This window comes from Cannabis sativa, chromosome 9 (assembly GCF_029168945.1).
Source record: "Cannabis sativa cultivar Pink pepper isolate KNU-18-1 chromosome 9, ASM2916894v1, whole genome shotgun sequence".
NCBI classification, from domain to species: domain Eukaryota; kingdom Viridiplantae; phylum Streptophyta; class Magnoliopsida; order Rosales; family Cannabaceae; genus Cannabis; species Cannabis sativa.
This window is the reverse complement of record NC_083609.1, coordinates 15,999,224-16,009,166: the sequence shown is the minus strand read 5'-3', so window position 1 is coordinate 16,009,166 and position 9,943 is coordinate 15,999,224. Positions and strand designations below refer to the sequence as shown.

Below are 9,943 nucleotides of genomic sequence, written 5' to 3'. Positions count from 1 at the left end.
GGGTTGGCACACACAGAATTCGGAATCCAGGTAAGATTAGTATAACAGTATGCATATGTAGATTACATGTTTAGCGTGCATGTAGGAAGCCTATTAGATTACATTAGATATGTATGTTGGCTTCGAACCATCCAACCCTGTCACGTCGGTACAGGCTGGAGTATGACCGACGGCGGGGTATGGCCGGTTCGGCCGATCAGTCGACACTTGGTTGGTGGTTCGATGCTATTGACGTATCCCGTCGGTACGGGGGAGTATGACCAGCGGCGGAGTATGGCCGGTTCGACCGATCGGGAGGATATAGTAACACGTCGGTACAGTGGAGTATGACCAACGGCGGAGTATGACCGGTTCGACCGATCAGTGTGTTACGTGTCAATAGTACCGTCCCTATGAACGTTCAGAACTCAGTACCATGTTGGACATGGCAGTAGTGGCTCAGTACCGTGTTGGACACGGCAGTAGCGGGACTCAGTATCGTGTTGGACACGGCAGTTAGAATTATGTATGAGTATTATTATGCTTTTCTTACTGAGTCTGTCGACTCACAGATCTACGTTTATGTGTAGGTAAAGGCAAGGCTAAAGGTGATGGACCGTGAGCGAGCTTGTGAAGATTGTACATGTCGGGGCGGTTAGGCCTGGAGCGTACGATCCTCGGGACAGCGAGGCTGATTTTGTAATTGGTCGTTAGACGACTTTTATTTTATGTATCAGTTAATCAGTTAAAACTTTTTGTAAATGATTTTATAATCGGGATCCCGAGTCTTTTGTAATATTATTTTATAAGTTTAATTAAAAAGCAAAATTTTAATTAATCACGTTTTCCATAAACCTCGTTGATTAGCAACGAGCTGCACAGTATGTTTAAAAATCACGTAATACGCCTATGCTAGTTAGGGTGTTACAGCTTCAGATCTGGGTTTCTCAAATTTGATTTGATTTTTTTTTGTTTTTTTTTTTTTTTTTGTTGTGTATGTGTGATTTAGGTATAAAAAAATAGGGTACGGTAGTGGCGTTGGTGAGCAGTGGTGGTTTCGGTGGTGGTGGGTGGTGGTGGGTGGTGGTGAGCAGTGGTGGTAGGTGGTGGTTGTAGATGGTAGGTAGTGGTGGTTTCGGTGGATGTTGGTGGTGGTGGATGTTGATGGTATGAAGAAGATGAAGAAGAAGAAAAATAGAAATAATGAAGAAAAAAAAAAGGATTTGTTGGAATGAAAAAAAAAATATTTCACTTTTCATTTTTAACTAATTTTTCTGTTAAAAAAATTAAATTATTTTTTTTATTTTAATTTTAAATATTTATTACGTGGACTAATTAAATTGTGCCACGTGTATACTTAGACATTCCAACTTGGCACTTAATACCAAAAAATTGATGGAAAGGGCCAAGTGCTAACACAACTTGGGTATAGGAGGTTTTACCACCAAAATTTTAGAATTGAGAGTTGGTTGCAAAGACCTGACCACTTAAGGAGGTTATGCTGCAAATTATTTTATTTTATTTTTTATTGTAGGTATACATATTTTGTTGTATGGTATATAATTTTTGTTTTATATAATATATAATTCATTTAAGATGATAGTTAGTTTCTATTTTATTATATATAATGATTAGTATAAATTTTTTGGTATGTATACATATTTTAATAATAATATATATAATTTTGTTAGCATGATATATATATATTGGGTATTAATTTAATATTATTATAATTTTTTTGTGATATATAATTTTATTAAATTATTATTACGCTATATTAATTTTCAGTGATATGATATATCAAATATTGTCATATATATTTAATGATTAAATATATTTATTTTTTTTTTGCTACAATATACTAATTTGGAATACTAAAAAAATTATATAATATAATTTAATTATTATATATTTTTTTTAAAAAAAAAATAATGTGTAGTAATATTAGAGAACATTGTCCCATATGGATTAAATATAAAAATATTAAGCCATATATAAGAGCATGGGATACTCCACTTATCACCAATTGGTTTTGAGATGAAACCCCATGATTCTCAATAAGTAAATGTATTTTTATAATTTTTATTATCTAATTTTTAATATATTTTTTAATTTTCTTAAAAAATAAACAATTACTGACTTGGTTTCTAAATTTAAAGTCATTTTGTATCTTAACCCTATTATTATATGTAATGGTACTCATCGGCTCTATCAGGGACGGAGGGACTTTAGCCCATATGTAGGTTAAAGCCCTCACTCAAATATATACCTCAAATTTTTTATATGTAGATATATACATATATTAATTCACTTTGCTCAATTTATTAAAGTCCAATTCACAAAAGCCCTCACTCAATATCTTAATCATGGTTCATGAGCCTACTCTTATTCTAATCAAGCCCATTTTGAAAGTAGTCCAATACAAATAATAAAAAAAATAATAACTTTATTAAAAAATAAAATAATACTATTGACAATATTTTATTTTATTTTTGTCAATAGTATTATTTTATTTTGTTCAAGATGAAAATTTGAAAAATACATTTATCAGTTATTTTTATTAGTTTTGACTTAATATTTATTCAATCTCTCACTCAACTAAATTTCTGATTTCGTGCCTCTATACTAATGGAAGTTACATTACAGCCAAATTGCTCTTTTGAACGCATAATTTGGCTCAAAACTAAAGTAGTAGGCTAATGAGAATGAATTAACCATGTTTAATTATATAATCATGTAATGTTGACAAGATGACGAAAAACTTTATTGATTTTTATTGAGCCACCACCACCCATTCCCTTCCCCATGCCACTTTCCAAGAAAAAAAATAAAAAATTGTAGAACGAAATTGAATGGCATAAAAGCCAAAAGTGATGGATGACAAATAACAAGAATTTTGTGCAAGGAATTTGGTCATAATATTCCTCCCTTAGAGGATCTCAAAGTCAATTCCTCCTTATATTATAATGTATTTTTTTGCCCACATAAGACTCAATCAATCAACTAGCCACATTTTTTTTTCAATTTTATAATTTATTGTTATATTATATTAAATATTTTTTTAAAAAAATAATACATATTCATACAATACTAGGGTTAGGAGATATATGAGGATAGGGTCCACATCTAATAGATGTCTCTATACAATAATAATTTTTTGATATTGAAAGCTAAGTTAAGAGTCCATGTACGTACCCTCAGATTCATGCATGGTTTTTAAAAGCAATATATATTTATATAAAAATCTACAACAAGAACAATGATATCAATTGACCCATTCTCTATCTAATTATTTCGTTTCTTCTTCAATATCTTCGTGAGACATACCATCACCATCACCATGCTTTGCCCTGTAATTTGAAGCTCAAAATTTATTTATTTTGATTTATTTTATTATATAAATATATGTGTGTGTGTGTTTGTGTATATGACAAAGAGTTTGATCATCTAGATCTTTCGATTTAATATTTGATGTCTTTAACACCAAAATATTTAATAACCAAGCTACACTGATGTCTGTGCATATTTTTTTTTTTTTTTTTGAAACAGATGCATGTGCATATTCACAAAGATAGACAATGCTTTATAATTAGTACTGTTATTGTTATTTTCATCATCATTCTGCCAAGTGAAAAACCATATCATAAAAGTAGATAATATTGATGATATTAATAATAATATCCCACCATGCTATAAATAGATATAATATATATTTACATATTAAAAAATGTTCAATATATATATATATATATATATATATATAATGTATCTCCTTTCAAGTCTCACTTAAGCAAACTCTAAATATTCGATGACTTAGCTGTGCTAGTTCACCAGCCGTACCTTCTTTCTTAAAGAAACAAATAAATAAATTCCCGCTTTTCTTATCAAATATTTGGTCTAAAATCATTGATGTTTTACCGAAAATTGAGGAAAGAAAATGATATTAATAATTTGAAATATTTAGATTATTAATTATTATAACCTCCAGATTGGCTATTTTAATATTAATATTTGAAAATTAGCTATTTTTTAAACATAGAATCTTTTCATATCAAAACCAAATAATATTGTCCAACACATATAATCCAAACTCTTATTTTGTATCCTCACTTTCATAATGAGAAAGGTTTTCTGTTTATTTTTTTTTAGATATTATGGAACCTTAAAAGCAAAGAAAATGGAGTAAGAATCTTTGATGTAAATTTCCCATGATTTGCGACTGTGATTTATACAATAAATGCATTTCTATTAGTATAAGTACTTAGTTGGTCTACATTTAACAGGAATATTCACAGTGGGAGTAGAATTTTTGACTATTTTTTTAAACCAACGTGCATATGTAATTTTTCTAATTTTCTAAACTGCATAAAATGGTACAATGCAATACAGTTTAGACTATCACCAAATAATTAAACTATCACAAATACAACAAAACTTGAACAACACTTGTCAAAAATACCATAAGATTGAAATAAATATGAAAAAAAGTTTCAAGTTTTATCAATACAATAATTAGTAGGCTTTAAGCTAGACCTTCACATATTGAACTAAATAAATATAAAAATTAATATTTTTATAATATGCGGTGCAGTGCGATTTGAACCGCATCTTAAAAATATAAAACCGCAAACTGCACCGCGCGGTTTAGGAAAAATTCAACCCGCGGCCACACCTCAAAAAATTTCAAACTGCATTTTTCTTGCGATGCGGATGGATTGAGCGGTTTACTAAAGAGGCCTAACATTTTGCATCCAAGAAAAAACAAAAAAAAAAAAAAAAACTAACACATATTTGACATCAATTCCATAAGGTTTTCTTTTCAAACCATCTTTTCTTTCTTTTTCTTTTTTTCCTCTCTTTAAACATTAGAAAGGGTGCCCTATGACAACTTTGATACTGTTATCAAACCTGAAACTACTCTATGTAATTATAACAATATGCTCAAACACATTAATTTTCTTTTAATAATAATAGTAATAATAATGAAAGGGAGCTAGCTCGTATACCATTCTGTTGAATGTTTTGTGCACCATCTAATTGGGGGACTTTGAAAGAGCCCTCAAACAGAATACCAATTAACTCTTTGCTGCTGCTGCTGCTGCTTCTTTACACAACTTTGTTTGCCTGCAACAGAACTCTCCTTAGCTCATTCGCAATACCTTGCAGCACTACTGGTTTTTGGATGACACCGTTGATACCAATCTGAATACATCTATCCCACACAGCATCGTCGTCGCTCGTGGCTAAGGCGATGATTAATGGCCAACTACGGCTTCGAAACTTGCGAATTCTACTTGCAACTTCATAACCATCCAACTCAGGCATGTGGAGATCTAGCACTATGATTTGGACTGGTGATCCAGCTCGGCTAATAGCGCTCAGGCATTCAAACCCAGAAGCAAGAGCTGTTACAGTACACCCTAGCTTTTCAAGCAGCTTCTTGGTAACAACCCTGTTTACATCATCGTCGTCGGCTACCACAACTTGCAGCCCACTGAAAAGAGAGTTGGAAAGCGGGTGCTCTGATGATCCTCCTGGTTCAGAGATTGCTACTGCAATGGACGGTCTCAGTTGAAACCTAAGAACCAGTGCCATGCTCTGAGTAAATCCTTGAGAGCTTGGGGCTACCCAAATGTTCCCTTGCATCATCTGCGCAAAAACAAAATTGGGATTTAGTAATCTCCTTCAACTCAAATCTCAAATAAGTAGAAGTTATAAGCCAAAGTTGTAAATATACTGAAAAGAACATCATGTCTTGTGGTGCATTGCTTTGATTTAGTGGCAAGATCTTGAACCATCCAGTAAAAGCTTTTCAAATAAAAAGAAGCTTTGAAAAAGTTGAATCAAACCTTATGTCGCAAGGAAATTCAGGTGATTAAAGGCACCTTTCTTAGGTACTCTTCGAAAGCAATAAGTAGAACAAGGTTACGGAATGCATATTATTAAGCATGGGCGTCAAGTGCTCCCATCCACGCATATGGAATTAAGAATTTAATGCATTTTAAAAACACATACTCGTGCACTTCACTACAAATATATCACTAAACATTCTAGTGTTTTGAAATAAAGTGATGTGGAATTAATGTAGGTGGCCTAAAGAATTTGAACAGATGCTAAAGCATGTTTATTGCTTTCAATATAAACAGTCAACTACTTTTTATAGAAATGAAGGATGTAAAAACCTTGGTCACTTCCATTGAATAATGCACATCTATAAAACTATAATAATTCAAAATCTAGCATTGCTCTAATCAAGAGTACGAAAAAAAATATACGGTAGCAAAAAAGAAAAAAAAGAATATGAAAAATATCTCTCCTTCACATTTACACACAACAAAGACATAGTTTAAAAATCCTACCTGCACAAGTTTTTTGCAAACGCTGAAGCTCAAACGCTCCTCAATTCCATCATTCACGTATCTCCTATCGATGGGTGGTGCTGCTGATACTGACCCGTCTAATAGAAAACCACTATCACTGACCCTAATCTCAAATCTGATATGTACATCCCCATCAGTATGCCTCCAGGCTGCCCATTTTTGGTCACTCCTTCCCTGACTTCCACTCTCTGGAAAAACTCTGAGTATGACCAACCCCCCTTCCTTGTTCCCATTTAAAAGGCTTCCAATCATATGCAAAAGCACCTGAAAAACCCTTTTCTCATCGCCCATTATATAATCAGGCAAAGACTTCTCAACATCAACAGCAAAACTGAAACCCCTGTACAAACATAAGCATTTGGCAAGGCAAGCTGTTTCTTTTATTAGGGCATGCAAACTAAAGGACCTCGTTTCCAATAAAAATCTTCCACTATCTTTTGTAGAACTATCCATGACATCATTTATCAAGGTCGATAGAACATTGCTTGTTCTCACCATGGCATCAACAATAGTTCGCTGCTCATTGCTCAGACTCTCATCTTGCAGCATCGAGAGCAAACCTAAGACAGAATGCATTGGCCTTCTCATCCCATTACTCATTACTTTCTGGAACGAATTTCTTGCCTGGCTTGCTAACATAGCATTCCTTTTTGCCTGTTGCAATGCTCGATTCTGCTCAGCCAATTTCTCCCTCATGAGTTGAGACTCCTCAAGAACTGCAGCATGAGAAAGTGCCACAGCCACTTGATCAGCGACTACCTTTACTATCTCAAGTTCCTGGCTGCTCCAAGATCTAGGCTGTCCGCCAGGAAGAACCAAAAGCAAAATTGCATAGCAAGCCTGAATATGCTCAGGAGTTCCACCTTTGAAGTTGCAAACCCGAAGCATTGGCATCCTGATTGCAGCCACCGGCCCTGGCTCACCAGTCTCTCCACTCCTCGCAGCAACAAGAGCTGAGTCCGGACTAAGAATATTCACAACTTCACTTCCTTTGATCCTCACAACATCAGGTTCACCAATGGGTATTGAAACATTATACAAATTGGAATAATTTCTCCCTTTCAATTCATGAGTCAGAACCATTTCAGTCTTATTATCATTAGGCATCCAAACCGAACAGTACTGCAAGCCCAGAGTCTCAGATAGCTCGAAAAGGGTAGTGTACAAAATGGTATGCCTATCAAGTGACTTCCGAATCTCATGAGTAAGCATCCTCACATGTAAACCAGCTTCTTTCTGCTTCATTATCATCCCAACCTCTCGGCCAAGGTCCCAAGTTTTCTTCTTTAACATGAATTCTCTCACCTTAACTTTTAGAAGCAAAGGGATGAGAGTGATGAGAGTTATGGCAGTAGCACACGAAACCAGAGCAGTGAGAATCTTGAAGACAGTGAGAGCCAGCATGAGCTGAAAAGGGTGAGGGCCATAAGTCCACCCATTAAGCAAATGTGTCATCCCACAAAGCACAATAAAGGAAATGAACTGAAAGAGAACCCATTTGAATGGCACATTGGAGCAGCTAACAAAGTAAAGTAGCTCAATGGGGATCGAAAAATAGGCAACCGCGATTAAGAAATCGCTCACTCTCTGGCATTCTAAAATACTCTCAATGCTCCATAAGCTTCCTTCATCGTCACAATTACATCTGGGATACTCATTATCAGCTCCGGAAGCCGAAACTGATATGAGAATGGAGGAAATCAACAGCCCAGATGCTAATGTTCTTATTAACATTGCATCTAATTACACTACTTCAATCCATTTACACGCTCAAGATATCTGATTGAATCGTTCTGAAGAAAATTCCTCTAGCTAATTTTGATCGAATTGTAACTGTATAACAACAGTCTTTAAAGCTCATTTCCTGCTTGTTTTTTTCAAAAGAAAACCAATAAATAAATAAAAAATATAAGACCCAGAAACAACAATAACAACAACAAATGATTCAAAATTTGAAGGATTATAATGCCAAACATATAATAGAGATCTAGAAGGCACCGAATCAATAAACTTTTTACTCTCTTTTGCGTTGCACTCTAAATTACTAGTCCAGAGACTTAAAGCTTTATAATAAACAGATATATTAACAGTGGTGAAGAACACTACATTTTTCAACACGCAAGTCTATACATATATACATATATATATATAAAGACAATGCTCAAACAAAACAGTATCACATAAAAATGGAAAATACGATAGAAACCCAGATGCAAGAAATCCTTTATAAAACAGAAAAAACCCACCAATCCAAACCTCTTCCTCTTCCACTTAGAATCCAAAACATAAATCTATAATATAATTCTTTTTGAAATAAAATAAATGCAGGCTAAACATTACCAATACTGAAGAAGCAAACAGAGCCAAAATATTTTATTCAAAAAAAAGTCCCAGATTCCAATCAAAGCCGGCCTTTCAGATCTTACCCTTTTCCCACATGCAGTATGGAGAGTTTAACTCAAAGACCATCTTCTTCGTCTTCTTCTTGCTTGAGCAGCCATTAGTCCGAAAAATTCATCAGACCATTTAAGAAGGAAGTACAGTCCTCCTAAACTCCTCACCCACATCTTCCATTAGAAGAAACAGAGAAAACCCAGAACCAAATCCCCATAAAAATATTAATTATAATTTCAAATACGCCCCCAACAAAAGAAAATGATTTTTTTTTAATAATCTATGACAACAACTCCAAAAACCCACCACCCATAACAAAAAAAGAAAAAAAAAGCAGATTTTTTTCCCACAGAAAAAAAAAAAATAAAAGACCCGGCTAACTTGCGCCGCGTAAACCGGCAAGCAAGCACAGAAACCCGAAGTGAGTAGTAGCTAAGGTCCACCCACCCGAGTTAGAACGAAATGAACAAAAAAGAAAACAAATTGAAAGAGAGAGAGTAAATGGGAAATGATGATAGTTTCGATCAAAATTCTCAGTCTTTCTATCAAACAAATTCAAGTTTCAACAGAAAACTATGAAGAAAAGGAGGCTTATGAAATAGAGACAACTGGAGAAATGGGGGAAGAGAGAGGGGGGAGGGAGAGAGTTCGATTGCGCCGTTGTTTCGTAGAGAGAGAGGAAGAGGTAACATAAGAGGGAAATCTAGAGAGAGAATGGGTGGTGGTGGTGCCCACAATGTTTACATGAAGAGAACTTGGACGCTCTTTTGTAGAAGACGTCCTCGTCATCCCTTCTCAAATATTTTTGTTTTATTCTCTCTTTTATACCAAAATTATTTCATTTCTATAAACAAATACCCCAATACCGAAACTGGTTTCAAGTTTTTCCCACTTTTTTATTTTCTTTTTTAAGAGGATGGATTGGGATATTTGATTAATTATGTATTTATTGGGTCAAAATTATTTTTCTAAACAAGGTATTCATTATCGAAAGAATAGGTTATTTTTTAAAAAAAAAACTTCATTCTACTCTCTCATTTGAACAACCCTCTCTCTCTCTTTCCCCCTTCTCTCTCCTGCTCTATGTAAACACGCACATGGAGGAACACATAATTGTACCACCCACACGACCCACAACTCACGGACAATCTCGACCTCGCGACCACACCACGTACATGACCCACGGAGCA

At 34.4% G+C, this 9,943-nt stretch overlaps 1 protein-coding gene across 1 annotated transcript; it reads right to left on the bottom strand.

Moving 5' to 3' along the window:
* Positions 1-4,769: 4,769 nt before the first annotated feature.
* Positions 4,770-9,497, bottom strand: LOC115721785 (ethylene receptor 2). Its single transcript, XM_030650862.2, has 3 exons — positions 8,786-9,497; positions 6,339-8,223; positions 4,770-5,628 (listed from the first exon to the last, which is right to left on the bottom strand). Exons 2-3 carry the CDS (start codon positions 8,091-8,093, stop codon positions 5,086-5,088), a joined length of 2,298 nt encoding a protein of 765 aa, XP_030506722.1. The 5' UTR covers positions 8,094-8,223; positions 8,786-9,497; the 3' UTR covers positions 4,770-5,085.
* Between the last annotated feature and the right edge of the window lie 446 nt (positions 9,498-9,943).

What these genes read in the sequence shown, in the direction of transcription:
- LOC115721785 (XM_030650862.2), bottom strand. Translation starts at nt 8,093, where the DNA reads ATGTTAATAAGAACATTAGCATCTGGGCTGTTGATTTCCTCCATTCTC. An exon ending in TTTGCAAAAAACTTGTGCAG is followed by an intron (nt 5,629 to 6,338) that starts GTAGGATTTTTA and finishes GTTTTTGCGCAG; the next exon opens with ATGATGCAAGGGAACATTTG.